This window comes from Drosophila gunungcola (genome assembly GCF_025200985.1).
Source record: "Drosophila gunungcola strain Sukarami chromosome 3L unlocalized genomic scaffold, Dgunungcola_SK_2 000002F, whole genome shotgun sequence".
In the NCBI taxonomy this organism is placed as follows: domain Eukaryota; kingdom Metazoa; phylum Arthropoda; class Insecta; order Diptera; family Drosophilidae; genus Drosophila; species Drosophila gunungcola.
In genome coordinates this window covers 5,250,358-5,271,405 of record NW_026453178.1, presented here as the reverse complement: position 1 = coordinate 5,271,405, position 21,048 = coordinate 5,250,358, and the positions used below count along the sequence as shown (strand labels likewise).

General features: G+C 48.2%; 9 protein-coding genes across 13 annotated transcripts; 6 read left to right on the top strand and 3 right to left on the bottom strand.

Moving 5' to 3' along the window:
* The first annotated feature begins 382 nt into the window (after positions 1-382).
* LOC128257756 (protein Mo25) lies at positions 383-2,618 on the top strand. The gene has a single exon (XM_052988944.1). The coding sequence runs from the start codon at positions 701-703 to the stop codon at positions 1,718-1,720; it is 1,020 nt and encodes a 339-aa protein (XP_052844904.1). The 5' UTR covers positions 383-700; the 3' UTR covers positions 1,721-2,618.
* A 119-nt stretch (positions 2,619-2,737) lies between these two features.
* On the bottom strand, positions 2,738-3,299 carry LOC128257774 (protein anon-73B1). Its single transcript, XM_052988970.1, has one exon. The coding sequence runs from the start codon at positions 3,182-3,184 to the stop codon at positions 2,936-2,938; it is 249 nt and encodes an 82-aa protein (XP_052844930.1). The 5' UTR covers positions 3,185-3,299; the 3' UTR covers positions 2,738-2,935.
* Positions 3,300-3,574: 275 nt separating this feature from the next.
* LOC128257754 (prostaglandin E synthase 2) lies at positions 3,575-5,221 on the top strand. The gene is given in 4 exon segments (XM_052988941.1): positions 3,575-4,313; positions 4,315-4,433; positions 4,577-4,983; positions 5,048-5,221. Coding segments are annotated over 4 exon segments (1,257 nt in total). The 5' UTR covers positions 3,575-3,674; the 3' UTR covers positions 5,140-5,221.
* Positions 5,222-5,438: 217 nt separating this feature from the next.
* Positions 5,439-6,464, top strand: LOC128257764 (proteasome subunit beta type-1). Its single transcript, XM_052988957.1, has 2 exons — positions 5,439-5,638; positions 5,709-6,464. The coding sequence occupies exons 1-2, from the start codon at positions 5,550-5,552 to the stop codon at positions 6,325-6,327; spliced, it is 708 nt and encodes a 235-aa protein (XP_052844917.1). The 5' UTR covers positions 5,439-5,549; the 3' UTR covers positions 6,328-6,464.
* Positions 6,465-6,619: 155 nt separating this feature from the next.
* LOC128257760 (ADP-ribose pyrophosphatase, mitochondrial) lies at positions 6,620-7,792 on the top strand. Its single transcript, XM_052988949.1, has 2 exons — positions 6,620-7,257; positions 7,313-7,792. The coding sequence occupies exons 1-2, from the start codon at positions 6,749-6,751 to the stop codon at positions 7,725-7,727; spliced, it is 924 nt and encodes a 307-aa protein (XP_052844909.1). The 5' UTR covers positions 6,620-6,748; the 3' UTR covers positions 7,728-7,792.
* Positions 7,793-8,130: 338 nt separating this feature from the next.
* On the bottom strand, positions 8,131-13,731 carry LOC128257741 (importin-4). Of its 2 annotated transcripts, XM_052988922.1 has the most exons (9): positions 13,455-13,731; positions 12,377-12,549; positions 11,604-12,316; positions 11,134-11,540; positions 10,446-10,555; positions 9,258-10,389; positions 8,921-9,138; positions 8,445-8,867; positions 8,131-8,359 (listed from the first exon to the last, which is right to left on the bottom strand). In XM_052988922.1, exons 1-9 carry the CDS (start codon positions 13,518-13,520, stop codon positions 8,341-8,343), a joined length of 3,261 nt encoding a protein of 1,086 aa, XP_052844882.1. In that variant the 5' UTR covers positions 13,521-13,731; the 3' UTR covers positions 8,131-8,340. The 2 variants fall into 2 exon arrangements, with proteins under 2 accessions (XP_052844882.1, XP_052844883.1); XM_052988923.1 differs by having other exon boundaries at positions 8,131-8,867; positions 13,455-13,730.
* A 152-nt stretch (positions 13,732-13,883) lies between these two features.
* LOC128257740 (uncharacterized) lies at positions 13,884-17,620 on the top strand. The gene is made up of 3 exons (XM_052988921.1): positions 13,884-14,043; positions 14,102-14,867; positions 14,933-17,620. Exons 1-3 carry the CDS (start codon positions 13,953-13,955, stop codon positions 17,520-17,522), a joined length of 3,447 nt encoding a protein of 1,148 aa, XP_052844881.1. The 5' UTR covers positions 13,884-13,952; the 3' UTR covers positions 17,523-17,620.
* A 137-nt stretch (positions 17,621-17,757) lies between these two features.
* LOC128257769 (female-specific protein transformer) lies at positions 17,758-19,460 on the top strand. 4 transcript variants are annotated; one of them, XM_052988962.1, is made up of 3 exons: positions 17,805-17,921; positions 18,485-18,864; positions 19,207-19,460. In XM_052988962.1, exons 1-3 carry the CDS (start codon positions 17,888-17,890, stop codon positions 19,375-19,377), a joined length of 585 nt encoding a protein of 194 aa, XP_052844922.1. In that variant the 5' UTR covers positions 17,805-17,887; the 3' UTR covers positions 19,378-19,460. The 4 variants fall into 4 exon arrangements, 2 of the variants coding, with proteins under 2 accessions (XP_052844922.1, XP_052844921.1); XM_052988961.1 differs by lacking the exon at positions 17,805-17,921 and adding an exon at positions 18,014-18,195; XR_008267898.1 differs by lacking the exon at positions 19,207-19,460 and having other exon boundaries at positions 17,758-17,921; positions 18,325-18,627.
* LOC128257766 (polycomb group RING finger protein 3) lies at positions 19,388-20,941 on the bottom strand. Its single transcript, XM_052988959.1, has 4 exons — positions 20,510-20,941; positions 20,291-20,443; positions 19,944-20,227; positions 19,388-19,869 (listed from the first exon to the last, which is right to left on the bottom strand). Exons 1-4 carry the CDS (start codon positions 20,613-20,615, stop codon positions 19,744-19,746), a joined length of 669 nt encoding a protein of 222 aa, XP_052844919.1. The 5' UTR covers positions 20,616-20,941; the 3' UTR covers positions 19,388-19,743.
* Between the last annotated feature and the right edge of the window lie 107 nt (positions 20,942-21,048).

Here is a 21,048-nt window from a genome sequence, read left to right as displayed (position 1 = left end):
TAGCCATTTGGCGCTACGTTTTTTATGAATTTTTATAAAAGAACGTTGTAAATTCCCTCACAATTATGTTAGTTACTAACTGGGGATATCGGATAAAAGGAAAAATAAAATGTTGAGTTCAGTCTTTATCCGGTTAAAAATAAAGACTTAAAAACCAGTTGAATGTTGATCTTGATCAGCAACCTTTGCACCATAGAATTAATGGTTTACAATGTCTTAATAAAATGTGCACCCTATGGTACTGGAATAAATCTTAAATAAGAAATAAAAAAAATAGCTAATGAAATTAAAGGTTTTAATTTAAAAGGCCCGTCTAGTTGCTGTCCCTTTACAACACTGGCTCTGCCAGCCGTGCCGTGCGACATTGCGATAGGCCTATCGGATCGACGGACAATCGAAATTGTTCATCCCTAGAAGAAGACAAGAAAAAGACGAAATAATATATAATAATAGAATATTCCACCGTGATAATATTGCCAAGCATTGTTTTCCGCGTCTTCGCCGTCGGTAATTGGGAAACTCTCGAAGCGACCACAAAGCCAGCACCTCAAGGGCCCCGAACAGCAGGATAATACGGCAGAAGATACGAGACATCGTCGACAGCCCAACCACATCCACATCCACAGCCGAAACGAACCGAATCACAAAATCAAAATCCAAATCCAATTTCGAGTGAAAAGACAGCGAAGCAGCCAGCGGAATGCCACTGTTCGGGAAGTCACAGAAGTCGCCAGTGGAGCTGGTCAAGTCGCTGAAGGAGGCGATCAACGCCCTGGAGGCGGGCGACCGCAAGGTGGAGAAGGCCCAGGAGGACGTCAGCAAGAATCTGGTCTCGATCAAGAACATGCTGTACGGGAGCAGCGATGCCGAGCCGCCGGCGGACTACGTGGTGGCCCAGCTGTCGCAGGAGCTGTACAACAGCAACCTGCTGCTGCTGCTCATCCAGAACCTGCACCGCATCGACTTCGAGGGCAAGAAGCATGTGGCCCTGATATTCAACAATGTGCTGCGCCGCCAAATTGGCACACGCTCGCCCACCGTCGAGTACATCTGCACGAAGCCGGAGATCCTGTTCACCCTGATGGGCGGATACGAGGATGCGCATCCGGAGATCGCCCTCAACTCTGGCACCATGCTGAGGGAGTGCGCCCGGTACGAGGCGCTGGCCAAGATCATGCTGCACTCGGACGAGTTCTTCAAGTTCTTCCGCTACGTGGAGGTGTCCACCTTCGACATTGCCAGCGATGCCTTCTCCACGTTCAAGGAGCTGCTCACGCGCCACAAGCTGTTGTGCGCCGAGTTCCTGGACGCCAACTATGACAAGTTCTTCTCGCAGCACTACCAGCGGCTGCTCAACTCTGAGAACTATGTTACGCGGCGACAGAGTTTGAAGCTGCTGGGCGAACTGCTGCTGGACCGGCACAACTTCACCGTGATGACGCGCTACATTTCCGAGCCGGAGAACCTCAAGCTGATGATGAACATGCTCAAGGAGAAGTCGCGCAACATCCAGTTCGAGGCGTTTCACGTCTTCAAGGTGTTCGTGGCGAATCCCAACAAGCCGAAGCCCATCCTGGACATCCTGCTGCGCAACCAAACGAAGCTGGTCGACTTCCTGACCAACTTCCACACGGATCGCTCCGAGGACGAGCAGTTCAACGACGAGAAGGCCTATCTGATCAAGCAGATAAAGGAGCTGAAGCCGCTGCCCGAAGCTTAGTTGGACCTGGACTTTAGCTTCAGCTTCAACTTCAGCTTCAACTTCAGCTCCAACTCCGGCTCCAGCGACCCAGGGGCAAAAGGACCGTAACCAGAAGCGATCGAAACGGAAGCAGAAAGAGTGATGGTGGGTTAGCAGGATGTGAACATGTTTTGTGTGTGGGTTAAAGCAAATATATATTATATATACTATATTTTGTGACGATGATGACTCTACACTTGTGAGTAACTAAACAATAATTTAAACAACAACAACACTGATGATAATGATAAATAACGATAAAGCGAATTAGAAAACAACAAAAGTACGAGTAAATAGCGTAAAGCCGAAAAAGAAAAACGAAAGCGAGTTTCGAATTTAACATAGCCACATTTAGACATTCTGGGCCTTGAGATCCACTATCTTACTTTATATGTTTTACCATCCTTCGGTCCTCCGCTAATCCTTATTGCCTAGACCCATTTTCGATATCTATTTAACTAGTTGTTGTATTTGAAATTTAAACGTTTTTGAAACGAGAGATACTTCACCTCCAAGACCTGCCACGCCCCCTTTACGCCCCAAAAAAAAAACTGAAGATTCACAATGAGTTTTGAATTAAAAATGTAATTCCACGCAAAATTCATGAGAAAACGAAAACTAAATACTGCATAATAATAATTTATAGTGATAATTGTCCTTGCATCCTTTGGCATGGACTCTATTATATATATACCGATATATATATAGAAAGAGAGAGAGAGAGCATTCAACACACACACTCACAACACACATGCATACGTACATAGTTTAAAGGGAAGTAAAACAAACGAAAACAACAACATTGCAAGCAACATAATAACTATACGATTATTATAATTTATATTATTCCCAAATTAAAGATAACAGCCAAACTAAACATCGGCTTTTTGATGGTGGACGGTGTTTTCAAAGGGGGGCGTAGAGCTTTCGCCCTGAGTCATGTGCAAAAAATTGTGCCAGGGCGGCAGCCTCTCCCAAAAAACGACGATCAAGGGCTGGGCAGTTCTTTAACTTACGGGAATGACTAAGAAACCTCTAGGGGTTTGAAATTACCGGGCTTCCGGCAAGAATTTTCAAATCTCGTGAGATTTCTGTGGAAACCCCCATAGATATCTTTTATTTTTCGCTTAATATATGTATGTATGTATGCATTCGAGTGTACTTATGCTAACTATGGACTAAGGAATGATAGATCTACCGGCGCTTCTTTTTCTCCAGCTTGCGAATCTTGTGCAGTCGCGTCCGTACGGGCTCACCCTCCCGTTCCGCCACTTCGCCGGACTCCTGATTACTATCCGGATTATTTTCCATCAGCACTGCGGCTGAGATGCATACGAACTGGAACAGGGCGCCCACATAAAGTCCGTATCGGATCAGCAGGCTGAAGATGTCCTCGTCGCCGTACTTGTCCAGTGCGGCCAGACCCTCCGCAGACGCCGACATTCTGTTCGGTTTTGTTTATAAACAAATTTTGAGAGGATGGTAAACAAAAACAACTTTGAAAAGTTCGATGGATTCGTGTTTTTTTTTGTATCGACTAGAGATGATACAGCTTGCGTGCTGCCCTGGTGCCAACTATCGATAAAATAATTTTAAAAATTTTGCTAGCTAAAATTAAGAATACCTAATTGAGTAATTATTTACTCTAGTAGAAAACATGTTTGCTCTTAATTAAGATACCAATTGAGTTATTACTTACTCTAAAATCCAAAAAAAAGGTAATTATTAATTATTGAATTTTTAATATTGTTAAGGTAAAAAAAAACATCAGAATTATGAATCAAAAATAGCTAAATTTGGCTAGCGGAAAAGAACACATCCCTAACGCACATCGATAATAGTCCCCTCCCATTCCTAACTCGTTCTAGTCGCGAATTAACAATCGCTAACTTTTGCATAATATTTAGTATTAGTCAAAACAAAGGTGCAAATTATGTCATGTTTTCGGCTGGCGACTGCCACCGTCTTAACTGGTGTCCGTCCTCCGCCGGCGGGAAGCGGGAGCGTAGCCCTGCGGCTGCTGACCCGTAATCAAAACCCGGAATTTGCATTTGCTCGCCGCCAGTTTGCACAAGCGGTGGAAAACGGCGGAGCCAAGAAGAAGCCGAATGGAACCTTTAAGCTGGCTATTTTGGGGGCGACAGTGGGCGCAGCCACCGGATCGGTGTACACCATGTACCAGCGTTGGACGGACGGCAGTTCGCACAAGGAGCACGAGGAGACTAAGCCGCAGCGCCTGGACGGGGTTCCGGCAGGTGTGCGGATAACCAAGCGCTATGTGAACCCCAAGGACAACTCCGGACTGGACATCGTGCTGTTCCAGTTCCAGACGTGTCCCTTCTGCTGCAAGGTGCGCGCCTTCCTCGACTACATGGGCATCTCCTATGCGGTTGTCGAAGTAGACGCCGTTCTCCGGCAGGACATCCGCTGGTCGTCGGTGAAGAAGGTGCCCATGGTGCTTATTCGGCAGCAGGACGGCCAATACGTGCAGATGGTGGACTCCAGTGCCATCATATCTCTGATAGCCACCTATCTGCAGGACAAGCGCACGGACATCGGCGAACTAGCGCAAGTACTATCCGCACACCTCCTTCTTCGATGATGATGGCAAAAAGAAAAACGACATATTAAACAAATATTTCCTCATGTATCGGGAAAACACGCCAAAGGGAGTGTCCAAGGAAACGGAGGAGTAAGCTCACCAGATACTTTTTTTTTGTCTATCACATTTATAATTTTTTGTTTATATATTTTTATTACTACTTTCGTAGAATACATCCCTAAAATAGCAAGCTAAAAAAAGATCTTACAAGAGATTTTCTTTCTTTTTTTAAGGACCGACCGCAAGTGGAGATCCTGGGCCGACAGCCACCTGGTGCATCTGATATCACCGAACTGCTACCAGACCATGGGTGAGTCCCTGGAGACTTTTGAGTGGTTCTCGCAGGCCGGCGAGTGGGACGTCCACTTCCCCAAGTGGGAACGCGACCTGATGGTCTACTGTGGCGCCACTGCCATGTGGGCCATTGCCAAGATGCTAAAGCGTCGCCACGCCCTCACCGACGACGTCCGGTCGCACATGTACGACGCGCTGGACCAGTGGACTGCCGAGCTGAAAAAACGAAATACGAAATTCATGGGCGGCAAACAGCCCAGCCTGGCTGATCTCTCTGTTTTCGGCGTTCTCAGCAGCATGGAGGGTTGTCAGACGTTTAAGGATTGCCTGCAGAACACTAACATCGGTAAGTATTGTCCGTTGGCCCAGTATTTCGTGCCTTCATTGATATTTTCTTGTTTTTAATGTAGGAAAGTGGTTTTATGATGTCAAGGCGTTGGTGGAAAAGAATCGGGGGCATTTGCATAGGGAACGCGTCGAAGGCCTGGCCGCTATAGCTTAGAAGAAATCATCTGCACCAGTTTTATCCAAAGATTGTTGAAAATAACCGAACTGTTCAATAAAAGATTCATTTTTTATCCAAATTTGTTTTTGCGTTTTTCAAACATTAATATAAGTTGAAAAGTAAATGCACAAAAATAATTCCATACATTTTAAATAATCGTTTCTAATTTTGTAACATATTTTAATTTTAAATAACAAATTTAAAAAAAAATACAATGAAAATATCTAGTACATAAATACCAAATACCTATCGATAACTATTTGGAGCAGGCAAAGCACGAAATCGTTTTTCCCTACTTCACCTACGGCCACACTGAATTTCTGATTTTGGTTGGCCGCTGCAAACTTGCAAATCATTTCGTTCGTTTTTTTACTTGGCGAGTTAATTGGTAAATTTAAAGAACAAACATGAGCAGTCTTGGCTTTGAGCAGTTCCCAGACTACCAGGTGCCCGGCGTGAAGCATGCAGACTTCTCGCCCTATGAGTCGAACGGCGGGTGAGTTCGAGTTTCCCCAAGAATGCCCGGCTGAAGTCGCCAACTGACCGGAGTGGTTCCCTTTTTGCAGCTCCATTGTGGCCATCGCCGGAGACGACTTCGCGGTTATTGCGGCAGACACACGCCTGAGCAGCGGCTACAACATCCACTCCCGAAGTCAAAGCAAACTCTTCAAGCTGTCGCCTCTGACGGTGCTGGGCTCCACGGGATGCTGGGCGGATACCCTCTCCCTGACCGGCCTGATGAAGGTGCGCATGCAGAGCTACGAGCACACACATCTTCGCACCATGACCACGGATGCAGTGGCCCAGATGCTCTCCATCACCATGTACAATCGCCGCTTCTTCCCGTACTACGTTTCCAACATCCTGGCGGGAATCGACAAGGACGGCAAGGGCGTCGTCTACTCGTACGATCCCATTGGCCACTGCGAGAAGGCCACCTACCGCGCCGGCGGCACTGCCGGCACATTGTTGCAGCCGGTACTGGACAACCAGATTGGCTACAAGAACATGAACTTGGCCGCCAGCGAGGTGCCCAAGCTGACCAAGGAGCGCGCCGTCAGTGTCGCCTCCGATACCTTCATTTCGGCCGCTGAGCGTGACATCTACACCGGTGACTCTGTGCTGATCAACATTATCACCAAGGACGGCATCGAAGTCAGGGAGCTGACGCTGCGCCAGGACTAGGCTAGGTCGCAGATGGGCGTCTCATTTGGTCAGGGGCATTGAATGGAAACCAGGCATTCTAAGTTAGTTGGCTTCAAATTTTTGTAATTACCCGAAATAACACACATCGTAATAAACTGAATCTTTGAGATTTCAAATATGCTTCTCAGTGTGACCAGAGTTGGCTGGTCGTCGTATTCACATGGTTTGGAACACACAGCAATGGCCAATTTAATAGCACTCCAAATGCGGGTTTATTAAATTCTACATGGTCATGTATATTTTAAATTTAAACAAGGAAACTGGTTATAGTTTTTGTTTATAAATTTAAATTGTCTTTCACACAAAAATGATTACTGACCATAATATGACTTTTAGCGCTAATTTAATGACCTCTGGTGCAGGTAAACAATAACATTTGTTTGTGAGAGCATTTACTCCGATGACGAGTTTCGAGTTCGCGTTGCTGTCGTTTCTTTGTTTGCTACCATTATTGCAAAACTCCCTGACCTCCGCCCAGATGATGTCCTCGCTGGTGAAGCCGGGCATCTTCCGGCACGTGATGTGCCGTAACAACATGTACCCACGCAGCTCCGTCCTTCGGTTCCCGGTGTCCGATGAGCAGGTCTTCTGGTCGGAACCGTATGCGGATTACTGCCCACCGGCGTACACGGCGCCGCACATTGGTGGACAGGTGTGGGCCGACCCTCCCCTGCCAAGCGAGGTGTTCCGTCCGCAGTGGAACCAGCTGGATGGTCAGGTCAACCGCGAGTCCTTCCACGGGGCATACAAGTTGCGGGATGGACTGCCCCTTAACCCGATCGGACGCACTGGACTGAGCGGGCGAGGCTCACTGGGCAGATGGGGGCCAAATCATGCCGCTGATCCTATAGTGACTCGCTGGAAGCGAAACGATCAAGGAGCTCTCGTGGCCAACCCAACCACTGGCAAGTGGGTGAGCTCAATTATTTACAGACTGCGTAAAACTCACAATCCTTTCTTTCAGGAATGTGCTACAGATGGTGGCCATCCAGCGGTCGGACAACAAGTTGTGGGCCATTCCCGGCGGCATGGTAGATCCCGGCGAGAATGTGAGCGTCACCCTCAAGCGGGAGTTCACCGAGGAGGCGCTGAACTTCACAGATAAGGCGAATATGGTGGAACAGTTCTTCCAGGCCGGCGGCGTCCAGGTATACCAAGGCTACGTGGACGATTTCCGCAACACGGACAACGCGTGGATGGAGACCACGGCGCTCAACTTCCACGATGAGGACGGGAGCCAGGTGGGCCAACTGGAGCTAATGGCAGGCGACGATGCCACCAATGTGCGCTGGACGGATGTTGACTCGGGTCTGAAGCTGCACGCCAATCATGCGGACATCGTGCGGGAGGTGGTTATCCGTCGAAATGCGCACTGGTAAAAACCAGCACCAGCCATACGAAAACTCACATTTAAATATTCAAATATACATTTTTTAAAAAGTTTTATGAACTTTCATTAAACCTCCAAAAAACATTAATTTTAAAATAATTTTTTTTGACCTTTAAATTTTGGTTTAAAGTACAAACGAGCTTATACTTACCCTTTAATATGCTAGATTTTGTTTTGCAATAAACTATTTCAAAAGCCAAACATTTTTTTAGGTAAAAGAAAATATTTTTTTTGTTAAAGCTGAAATGAAAATAATTTATTTTAACTAACAAATATCAAAATTTTTTAATGTTCAAACTGCTTAATGTACAAAAGAATTTCAACCGATTATAACAATTGGTGTCTTTACAACCAAATCTGCGAAATACAACCGCACAATTAAACACATATGATTCTTTATTGTTTCTTTTATTTCAGACTATTCATAATATTCATGTGTCACTGGGTGTTGCTATAAATTAGAAAATATTTTTCCGTTGCTTCACGGTTTGGTAGAAAAAACTAAAACTTTAAATTTTAAAGATCGCTTTTCCTAAATGTTTTAACGCCACAGAGCATACTAACGCAAAACTAAAACCTAAACAACTCTAACAACAACTGCATCATATCCAAATCCAGAGGCTGCGGGCGGAGGTCTCGGATTATTAATGTTGGCTGGGGATGTGGGTCGTAAGCCGTGTGCTGGTATGTGTATGTGTGTTCTTACAGGGTGTTGACATAGTTGAACACATCCGGACTCGAGTTAGACACTTCGTTGAACTTGTCCGGGTAATGTTCGCGAATCTCCTTAATGAAGCACAGCGCGCTTTCGATGGTCTTATCGTCCGTCATCTGTTTCTTGTAAAGCGACTCGATGGTGATAATCAACATCTGCCCAAGGAAGTTCTCTATACTTGGGCGAGCCTGCAAGTAGAGCACGCGGAACGCTTTTTGGATAACATCGTTCTCCACAACGTCCTCCTTCAGCGGCAGATGGTTGAGGAACACGGGCAACACATGTCCAAGCGGAACCGCCGAATGGTTGGTGACAATTAGACGCGCCACTGCTCCACAAATGTTGTCCATGGCGGAATCATTCGTCTCCCTGGCAATCGCATCGGAAAGTGCTTGGAGGATTGCCGGATATGACCTAAAAATGGAAGTTCAGCAATCATGATATACATCCACTTCAACAGTACTTACTCAAATGATTTTTCCTCGGCACTGATGACAATCTCGCCCAGTGCGTAATATGAGTTCTGTCTCGCCTTGGGATCCGAGTCCTTGGTTCCGGCAATGAACAGGGGGCACACAACGTCAAAATATGTGACCGTATGTTTGCGCAGCAACTTGAAACAGTCGGCCAGAGCGCCATAGATATATGCCCGGTGCTCCGGCATGTCTTGCTTCTTGGCCTTAGCCTACAAGAGACAAATGATATTGAATAATCCCACAAACTATGAAACCATGGTCAATGAGAATAATCTCTGCTCAAGACAACTCTCCATGCCATGACTGAGGTATTTTCTATGATGCGTACCAGTTTTTGCACATAGAATTGGAGGAGGCGACCGAAATAAAGCGAGAACGTCTCCGGCTGGAGGGTATGGCCGAACATGGGCAGCAGATTGGCAGCATTCTCGATCAGCGTCTCATTGAACTCGCTGTCCTCCAGATCCTCCTCATCGCCGCCACCCTGCTCGTTGAATTGACAGGCCATTTTGTTGAGGAAGACGTCCCTGATGATACCGAAGATCAGCTCGGCGTTTTCCTGATTAGTTATGGCCGCCAGCTTTACTTCCTTGAGCAGATCAGCCAGCTCATCGAGGAGATGGATGACGACGGTCACCTCCTCGTCGGTGCGAATGATTTGTGCGAACTTCGGAATGGCAATCTCGCAGGCGCGCGTCACGCCCCCAGCATCGCCCATCTTGTTGAGAGCGATGATAAACCCGCAGATGGCACTGACGCACGATTTGCGGACCTCCTCCTGCGGATGATCAATTACTTTGTAAACGTTCTCGAACGCCGACTGCAGATAGGGCGCGAAGGCAACGCCCGTGTTTGCGGCGAACTCCTTGAGTGCTGATATGGCCTCCTCCTTCTCGATGACATAGTCGTTCTCCACCTGGTATCCGTCCAGGTCCTCAGAGTCGTCCTCGTCGTCCGTGTGCTCCAGATCGATTTCCACATTGGCTGCATCCAGGATCAAATCCCCGTCGGCGTTCTTCGGCATATTGGGCAGCACGTCCTCCGAGGAGATCACCGACTCCAATATACGATCCATAATCTTGGGGAACACAGACGCCATGCTCTCCTTGACCACCAAAGACAGAGAGCCCATCAGGTTGTAGATGGACCTTCGGGAGTCGGGATCATCGGGGCCGTCTTCCAGCATCAACAGGCAGAAGTTCATTGTGTCATCGGCCAGCGGAATGAAGTTTTCCTTGCCCACTTCGCGAGTGAGCGCGGCTAGAGTGTCGACGGCCTCGATGCGCAAGTTGTTCATTTCCTCGGGGCAATCCTTTACCAGAAAGGCCTGCAGTATGGTCATGATCCTGGGGAAGAACGGCATCATGTGCTCCTTTGCGGAGCTGGACGCCGCAGCAATGGTCGACAAGGCCAACTCACGAATACGTGCCGAGTTCTGGGGATCCAGAATCTCTAAAAGACTGTACAATAGGATTGTTAGACGGAGGACCTTCATTTCCCACTACTCAAGCCTTACCGATCCATCAGTACGGGCAAATGTTGCACAATGTCGTCCTGCAGATTCTCGCAGAAAGCCTCCAGAGCATAAAACATACGTTCCATGTGCTTCGGTTCCGGCTGGCCCATCTGTAACGACTCGGGTTTAGTACACTCCTGACCATCAATGTGTTTTGTGTTTGGGTGCAGAGTGAGTGTCAATGAATGGTAACTAACGATAAATTGGATTTGTTACAATGAAATCAGACTCCCCTATATTATGACCGGCTTTTAGAGGCATTTTCAACCCAAAAATTACCCCTTCGGTTTCATAAATTTCATTTATAAGTGGTATTAAATTATTTCTAATTATGATTTCAAATATTCTTCAAAAAGCTTTTGATAGTGTATGCTTACAATAAGACTAAATTAAGAAAAGATGACACTGTCCGCTCTCAATATATGCAGAGGTTGTGGATGAAGTGCAATTAAATATCAAAGTTAAACGTAAGACAAAAAAGAAGCACCCTATACTTGGTGAGGACCGATTTGCGCTTGATCTGTAACTTGTCTAAGTACATTATAGTATCTTTGGCAGGGACGGAAGCGGAATAGCTCCCGTTGCTGTTTCGGTCAGCCTTAGAAGCAGCACAAACAAACAAACAAACGAGAATGTAGAATACGAAGAAATTCCAATTCGACCATAGATGGTCAACGAGACTACCTACCTTGAGTTCCACAACCAGCTGGCTCAGATATTCGAATAACACGGGCAGAATCTGGGATGCAAATTTGGAAATGGCCGGCTGCAAGTACTCGGCGAACTGGCCGAGGGCGAAGAAGGCGGAGACGCGCACCGACATCGTGGCATCAGTGATGCCTGCTTTGACGATGTTCAGCATGACCTCCAGATACTTGTTGCTGATGGCCTCCGCGAAGCCTTCGGCAATGACACCCATGCAAATGAACGAGGATCGCCGGGATACTGGATCCGGGCTCTGTAACGCCGGCTCGAGCAGCTGCAACAGCGGAGGAATAACCTTCTCCGGCGACATGTGAAGGGCCATTAAGTCCAGGGTCTGTGTGGCCGCGCACGACGGGCTGTTGGGACTCTCCCCCGAAAAGTAATCGTCACCTGGATGCGACGGAGAAACCCATTAGCCAGCCTTAGCTGTTAAAAGTCGATTCAGATACTCACAATCACTGGTGTCCTGGCAAATCACTTGGAATATAACGTTTAGAGTGGGCTCCAGCAGTTTCTGTTTAACGATCACCTTCTTCTTGAGCCGCACCAGGGTGCCCACGAAGGCTATAACCTGGACGCGAATCGAGTCCTCGAGCTGGACGTTACTCGCCGTGACCAGGCAAAATTCAAGCAGCGACTTCACATTGCTGGTCAGCAGATGGGGCACATACTCGGCCAGCGTGTCCACAATTTCGAAGGCACTGATGAACTCGTGTACATCCCCCTTTAAGGCGAAGGCGTGCAGCGTCTTGATGATCATTGGCATCGCCTTGACCACCGTCTGCTCGGCGGCACTGTGCCCACTGACAAACGGGAGCAGACAGCTGGTACCGATTAGCATATTCGACACGGTTTGAGTGGCCAGATTGCCTGAGGTCTCGGCGCCCGACAGAATGGTGGCAAACAACTGGAAGATGCTCTCCATGTGCAGCGCAAACTGGTCGGGAGCGGAGTCCGCCAGCTTGGCGAAGATCGAGGAGCCCAGCTCGCTCTCCTCTGGATTGCCACTGCTGCTGCGGTCGTAGATGAACTTGAGGAGCTCCGCCATCCAGGCGTCTCCCTTTTCCGCCTCGTGACGCACCAAGGTGCCCATCAACTGGGCCACCGAGTTCTTCACGTTCTTCTCCTTCTCCGTGACGAGGACCTGCAGGATGCTCGACTTAATGCTATGCGGGAAAAATATATTTATAATTATTATTTTTGTTGAGGGTGGCCGAGGCACTTACGCAGCCTGCTGTTCAGCGGGAACCAGCTGCCAGTGGCGCAGCTTTCTGAGCCGCTTGTTGAGAAGCACGGCGGCGAACTGGCGCAGCTGCGTCTGCTCGTTCGTCACCACTATCTTGGTCAGACATAGCAATGTCTCGGGATTCTCGTAAGCCTTAGTTAACTCGGCAGTCGACTAGGAGGGCAAAAGAAAGGCATTTCATTAGTCATTATTCGGCAGCATGGCAACATACATATATCCAGCATAAATAGTTTCCCAATTAGGAAGCGCCGAAGTATGCGTCCATGTGGACAACGTGCTTTTCAATGCCAGATGGACAGTGGGTCGCCATATATTACCTCAATTATGTACATATTGGGATTTTCTATAAGTATAAGCTGCATTTAATTGCAAACTTAAGTATTATTTCAAATAAAGAATTGGAAGTTTTCTTGATGGCGTTCAAACAATGTTGCTAGGCATTAATATTTACTAAATTAAAAATATATTTACATTGAAAGAAATTTAGACTATTCAATAAATGTGTTATTATGCAAAATCCTTTTTTAACAAAACAATTTTTTGTTGTTGATGATATGAATAACTTTGAGGGTTTAATATGCATGTAATTGAATTTAGGTACCTCAATGTTAGTAAAGTATAGTTAGTAAATAAAAAAAGATATTTTGCGGTGATCATGCTGGGTCACTTAAAATAATATAGTCATGGACGACTTCAAAAAATTAATTTTAATCTCGTTAATTAATAGGTTTGTAAGTTATTAATTAAAACAATGTAATAATATGTTATTCCTAGCCATGCCTAGTAACGTTGGGAATAAAAGGGGTAATATACCCAATATAATTTGATTGCGACCCACTGTGCCATAGACTCATTTGCACGTATCGGAATGTCCACATGCCGATCTTAAAATCGTGTAAGTATAGAAACTGGTGAATATGTTAATTAAGTCATGCGGTCGGAACGGCAGGAACGGATTAAAGGAAGGTGGAGTACGTGAATAAGGAAAATGCCAACGAAGGACGAACAGGATAACCTCCTTTTTACCGCCCAATTGTTCTACTTCGTGGTCCTCTCACCTGGCGAATCGTGTCGCTGTCAGGGCTCAGGAGTCCCTCAATCAGTTGCAGAATAGCAGCCTCCATATTTTAACGAGTTTGTGTGTGGTCCAGTTGGCCAAGTCCAATCCAATTTGGGATAATCACAACCGCCGAAATCGCACGAGCGGAATCGAGAAATGGGAAGCCGGGGAGAATTCGCAAAAATCCAACCAGGGATGGACGCCCGTTTAGCGTTGCACGTTTTGCTCTTGTTCTTAATTTTGTTTTACAAAATTTGTTTATTAAATAAGATTTTTCCTGTAGGTAATTCTAATTTGTGTGCTTTCAAAAGTGTTATAAAATAAAATACAAATAGGATGATGTCTGACATTTGAACAAACAAGTTATCGAAAGCAGCCTTGTGGTGCGTGTGCCACCCTGGTGTTATCGATAGTCGACGTCCATTTTCGAACCAAACGACGCGCCTTTTTTGTTTACCGGTTGTTTGCGCTACTAACTGTAAACGGACGAAGCGGAATGGACAAGAGCAGTGGAAGAGGTAGCCAGGGAAGCGGCAGCTACATGGACCAGAATTCGCTGGGCATCCTAAACATGGACAACCTTAAGGGTAAGTTAGGGCAGATCGAGAGTCCCTTGGAGCAGGGAGTAATTCGGAATCCTTGCAGTCTTTGGTGATCTGTCCAGCTTCAGTAAGAGCAGCCGGAGGAGCGGCGTTAGTCGGGACTCTTCCGGCGTCCACGAACGCCTGCGGGAAGAGCGGATGCGTGCCCTGGAGACCCTGGAGAAACCTCGCCCCACGCGTCCCAGCCAAGCGAAGAGCACTGCCCTCCAAAAGCGCTCCACCACAAACATCTCGGAGCTGGTGACCGACGAGACCATCGACCTGAACAGCAGTGTCTCCTTTGCCCTGGCCACGCCCGCCCCCAAGGGCACCAACATATCCTTTGAGCCCGCAGAGATCACTGGCAGATCAACCCTCTGCCAGGGGGGCAAACAGCGCCGACGGGAGAAGCCATCCCTTTCCGTGGCCGAAATCCTCAAATCCTCCTTCGTGGAGAAGGCCCGCCTGCTGGAAAAGAAGCTGCACGATGCCAGCCAGCTAGAGGCCAGCTACCATTTGTCCCGGGCCAACTCCAGCAGTGTCACGGACTCGTTCAGCTGCTCCCGCAGTTTGCCGCGCACTGCGGATATGAGTGACCTCAGTCTCAACGGCGGAGGGGGATTCTCTTTTGGCTCCACCTCGCTGGCGGAGGCGGCTGGCCAGAATGAGAGCTTCGCCCCCGCCGAGCTAATGCAGTCCAAGTTGGTGCTGGGCGAAATCTCGTGGGCTCAAGAGTTTACGGCCATGCCGACGGCTACTTTGAGCACCCAGGCCATGCAGAAGATCGCTGCTCCGCCACCCACATCCGAAATAGAAACCTCTGTGTCCAAGTAAGTAAAGGAAATACTTCTTCCTGCTGTATTTGACATGATTAATTAAAATTTCCTGCTTACAGCTCTGTCTTGGCCGGAGATCCGGATTTCTCTCTGGGGAACTACTTTCAGACGCGCTCGGAGAACATATGGAACATAGTGAGGGACGACAGCCCGGATCGCAGTCGTTCTATTCAGGCACTACGAGAACCAGAACCAAACATGACTCTGGAGTCCGTAGGCGAGAAGACACCGCAGCCGGACAATAAGACCTACACCAAGACGGACGCCATTGCAGACTCGAATTTGGGACGCAATCTTATGCGAAAGAAGCAGCAAGATCGTATTCAGACTGTGCTGAAGGCCAACAATGGCCTGGCGGCTCAAGAGCCCAAGCGCCCGCCCTCAAGTTCCGAGATCCTGAGTCTCTCGGCCATCGATAAAGCTCTAAGGGATATCGATCTCAATTCGGATACATCCACCGTGGAGGTAGTCAACCACCTATGGGAGCGTGGTCGTGGGAAGAATTACGAAAACGAGGAGAACAAGGAGAACCAGAGCCGCGCCTCAAATGCGGAGCGCACTCTGTGCTCCAACAAGCTCACGGACACCATGAGCTTCACGGACTCTGTACTGAATTCCACGGACTTTCGTCACCTCCAGGACAGCATCTCGCGCAAACCTCTCAGTCCGCTGGCGGACCAGCCGCAGATCACCATCAGCCGTGCGGAAACCGAACCCGTGGAGACGGAGGTCGAGGCCGACATCGACGAGTGGCCCTCGACACCGGTGAAGGAGCCCAGCCGCAGAGTGAGGCGTACTAAGATTTCACCCCGAACCGCCAGTCCGGCGAGCAGCGATGGACTACGTCCTTTAACCTGCACCGAGGACGAAAACGATGACGAGGACAAGACGCCGGTAAACAAGAAGAGGGTCTCGATCTCCACAGTGGGCCTGATTCCTCGCAATCCCTCATCCTTGAGCAGTACTCGATTGGATGGATGCGATGTCGCCGTTGCCTCTTCCACCGAGCGCGACTTCGGCATTTCCCCGAACCTGGCCAAGAACCTGTCGCCCATGTCCTCGCCGAGAAGCTGCCTCTCGTCTCCACTGCTGGACAGCACCACCAGTTCCGAGCGCCGGCAGCTGATGAGCGGTGCTGTCCGCAAGGCCAACTCTTCGCCAGCGGGAAGCGAGGCGAGTTCCACCAGCGGGTTTACCACGAGCGGAAGACGTGGACCTGGTTCCAGCTCTACCACTGCACCGCGTAGTGTGTCGCGATGCTCCAACTCCAGTGAGTTTAGCCACCGGGACGGCAAGCTGCTCCCCTTGAAGGTGACCCACACTAGCCTGTGCTGGGGCAGCACCAAGCTGCGAACAGACGTGCGCAAGTCCATGCAGGTGAAGAACACGGCGGACAAGCGACTTGTCATCCGGCTGGGCATCCAGGGACCCGGCTTCCAGCTCGTGGGCACCGAAAGCAGCACAATCACACTGCAGGCCATGGAATGCCGCTCGGTGGTGATTAACTTCTGTCCCACTGTCTGTGGAGCGGCCATCGGGGCATTGTCCTTCTATGCGCCGTCAGGAGCCCACAACAGCAGCCAGCCTGGCCTAGAGATTCCGCTGTACGGCTACGGCGGCAGTGCGTCCATCACCATACAGGGTCTGCTAAAGGGTCCGGTGGGCGCCAGCTTCCTCACCATCGGCGATGTATGCGAGCTATCCGCCGGTCCCCTTTCGGCCAGTCTCCGGTTCCACAACAAGGGCCCGCTAACCGCCTTTGTGGGCATCTCAGTGGACTCCACCGTGCTGATGAAACTGCGCTTGAGCGAGGCCTTCGATGTGCGGCCTAGCCGAATGATCCTGCCGCCCAATAGCGAGGGTAGCGTGCAGATCGTCTTTCGACCGAATCGCGAGGACTTGAAGAACATACTGAAGAAGACCGCCCAGGTGCTGACGCTGGCCAACATGCGAATTTTCTGCGGGGACGAGCCCAACAGACAGCGCATGCGCAGCCTGGTCCAGAGGATGAGCTCCCGGCAGCGGGAGAAGCTCACCTCCCCGATGCTGGACAGCATCTGGGGCGGATTTCCGGAAGAGCAGCCAGTCCGAAACATAGGCCTGCTCAACGAGCCGCCCGAATTCATCCTCGATCTGGTCACTGTTGTGCGAATTATCGATGTGGCACTCACCCTCAATCGGGACTTCGACGAGTCCTCCGAGAGCTCGCTAATGTTCCTGCCGGAAGCCGAGGAAACTGTCTTATTTCGGACGATCTGTGTGCCTAGTTCGCCAACGCCAACACAGAGCAATCTGCTGGAGCCCGTGGATGAACTGTTGGAGGCGGACACCACTACCCTAATGCCCGTTGAGAGGAATTGGTCCGTGGAACCCACCTCGCTGGAATTCGATGCCGGCGGATCTCCCCTGGCCACTTTGTCCGTCACGAACAGCTTTCGCTCCAGGCAGCTCATCGAGGTGAGCTGCAGCATCCCGGAGCTGGTGCGGATCAGTCCCAGCGAGTGCTATGTGGCTCCGGATGGCGGTCGGGTGGAGATCGATGTCCGCCTGCTCCGCTCGCCCAGGCGCGATTTGCTGGAGAAGGAGCCTCTCATCATGGTCTCCATGGAGAACGAGCGCATCAATGTGCCACTTAGCTTTAAGTTTTAAATCGTATCTGTGCCTGCTAATTGCGTTTGCCCTTGTTTATGTATTTGTACTGTTAAAAAAAATTGCATTGTATTGTCGTATGTGCTAATGAAATAAAACCGATTGTAGAGGATTTTTGAATGTTAACTTTATTTTAGGTTTAAAAATCTTAAATCGGTTCCTCAAAAACATATGGACTTATACTTTTGTTCTTAAACTTCGGCTTACCTTATTGAAGTTTTCTTGCTTTCAAAATCTAACGTTTCTTTTTGTTGTTTTTGAGATAATTAATCGATAAGTGACAGGCGGGCACACTTTGTACAATTCCAAAGCGGTCACACTGGCGCAAAGTGCATAATTTTTATGCATTTTCTTTCCAATTGAAAATGGACGCAGACAGCAGTGGAGCCGGGCATCGAGGTAACGTGTTTAAATAACTGCCTTTATTTGCTTTTGCTTTTCCCTTTGGCATCTAATCTAAGCAATCTAAAGAATAAATACCAGAATACCAGCAATGTGTTAGAGGAGGACAGAATAACATTCTAACGCATTGCATTCATTTTTCTACTAGCAGACTTCCAATAATTGTTGCTGTCTGGCTGGTTTAACTTTTAAATAGTTACATTATTTTCTAAAGGATAAGCAAAAGCAATTGAAATGTTGCAAACAGTCGAAGCTGAGCAAATAAACACTTGTGAGTTTTGCGACTTCGACATTTTAAACACTTCCGAGGTTTATACACATATGTATATAGTATATTCGATCTGATCAGAATCGACCAAGTGCATACAATATTTTTTTCTTTTTGTTGTTTTTTTTCTAGTGTCAAATTGTGTGAAATGTGAAATGATGAAAAAGAATCGCTGGGCGCGCAAACATAGAAGATAGGACGATTGGACAACCAACTGCGCATTATGTAGACCCCATGGAACCACCAAGGACCACTTTTCGCAGGAGTGTCTAACCCTTCTCTTTCCACATAGACTCCCGCAGGTCCAGTTCCCGATCGCGATCTCGGCGAGAAAGAGAAAACCATGGAAGACCGAGGGAAAACCGTGGTCGGGCAAGGGAATGTGAGCGGAAACGGGAGGACCACAAGGTTCCCTACTTCACGGATGAGGTACGGGAACGGGATCGAGTGATGAGACTGCACCAAAGATCCCCCAGATCCGGCAGACGCACCCGCTCCAGATCTAGATCTCAGTCATCCGAGCGGGCGAGCAGGCACAGAAGGCAACGCGCCCGCTCGAGGAGTCGGAATCGCAGCACCGAGCGGAGGCAGCGCCAAAGAACTCCACACCGGTACAATCCGCCGCCAAAGATCATCAACTACTATGTGCAAGTGCCAGCACAGGATTTCTACGTTAGTAGATTTATGTACTGCAGTTTCATAAGATCTAACAGGGATTTCCAGGCCGACGGAATCATAGTTTAAAGATCTAAGAGTTTTTTTTAAAGGCATCTTTTAACTCTATTTCCAAAGACCACACCGTGGAAAGAGAAATTTTGTTGTTAGCTTTCTATTTGATTTTGGCCAAAAACTCGACATAAAACAAAAAAAAAATTTTAAATTTGAAGTTTCTATTTTAAAGTATTAAAGGCACAATTTCTGGAAATAATCTCTGCTAGAAATGATGAAAATGTCGAGTAAAATTCCAACCCAGTGAAATTTTTGACCTACACATTATTTTCACATATTTTTCAGGGGATGTATGGGACATATGGCATGGCCCCGCCGCCAAGGTTTGGATTCCAGCGACCACCACGTCCTCCGCCCTTCCCGTCGGCCACTTACCTACCTAGATTCCGCCATCGCCCTCCATTCCTGGGAGCGCACCGCTTCGGGTATAGAAACGCGTGGCAACCACCAAATTAGACATACGCCATTCGACATAATTACAAATTTATTTACATTCGTGTGTTTTGTACATTAAAATAATAAATATATATATTTGAAACTATAGGGGGAGAACATAAAATATTGCAAACGGAGAAAGTTGATTAAATCATGAGCAAATGCAGCGAAGACGGCGGCAGAAAAAGTGTCACACGAGTTAAGGAGAGGAAGTTACTTAATCCTAGGAGGGATAACCATATAATTACGACTTTATACATGCACATTTACACATACACACATGGTTGGGGGACTAACACTAGCGACTCTCTCCTAATTACGATATTTACGCTTTGTCAATAAATTATAAAAATAGATCATTTGTTGTGGCATTATACTAAACAGTGGTTAGAGCTCGACCCTCGGACGAAACTGCAGCCGGAGCGGAGGATCCCTGAAGCGCCAGCGCGTCACATAGACGAACTTCAGCGTGTGATCCTTGCCGAGCAGCTCCTCGTTACACAGAATGTCAATCTGTAAATGTTTAGATTTGGTTTTAGTAAAGTATAAAAAGCAAAGCAGATAGCAATTTAAGCAACGGAGCCCACCTCTCGGTACTTTTCAATGCCATTGAGGATCTTCTTGGCCACCAGCTTTTTGAGATGCGTTATCGTCGCCTGCGAGCTGCAGCGGATGAAGCGTCTCTGCAGGTTCTTGAAATTATTGCTGATGCACTCCAGGCACACGTTCACCTGCTCGTCCAGGCGATGGAAGTCGGACTCGGCGTGGGCGTCCATCACCTTCTCGTTGTCGTCCTCGTGGTTTTGCGTGATGTCCTTGGGGCACGGCATGTTCCTGCTCTTGTAGAAGTCCCGCTCCCGGCGCGATTCATCTGGAAGGGTTTGAGATTGGCTTAGAATGGGTGAGGGAACGAATGACTGGACTCAGGACCAACCTTCTTGCAGTTTCGGCACCAGTTTGTACACGATGTCCTGCATGGTGCGATCGAAGCTGATGTATTGCAGGGGATGGGACTGGTGGATGATGTTGTCGCAGGTGGGGCAGGTTTTCTTCTCCTCCAGGTGCTTCACCAGGCAGCTCTTGCAGACTGAAAGGACAAATTACTTGCGTTATTGGGCAGGTGCTGCTCCATGCTGGTGCTGGGCCAACTTACATGTGTGCAGACACTCCGTCACCGTGGTGGCATCAATGAAGTAGCCCCCGCAAATCTTGCACGTGATGTGCGGATTGATGGTCTTCAGCTTCACGCGCCGCTCCATGCTGGCCCCCGACTTTGTGTGGAACTGAACTTCCCTTTATGTTAATAACTATAGCCTATATCCCTATTTATTGCGGACTGTGGCTTGCCCTGCTGCGGATTTTCCGATCTCCCACTCCCGGGCGGAAAACGCTGAAATTGGCGGCCGCACTCGCTTCCGATTAATTCGAATGCTCGCGGACGGTTAAACAGGCTCTCGGCATTGTGGCCAGCGGTTTTCGGTCGCGATTTGTTTCCTTTTTAGTTGTAATTTGAAACAAATAAAATAGAAATCACGACTAAATTGTGTGTACGTGTGAGTTAGGGATGGGCGATAGTTGCGTACCTGTTACTTGTCGCGAGCATTTCACAGTCACCAGTCACGGCTTTGGCGGGCTGTCACGAGCAGTCGCGGTTTAATTAATATAAATGGACGGCAAGGGTTAAATAACAAG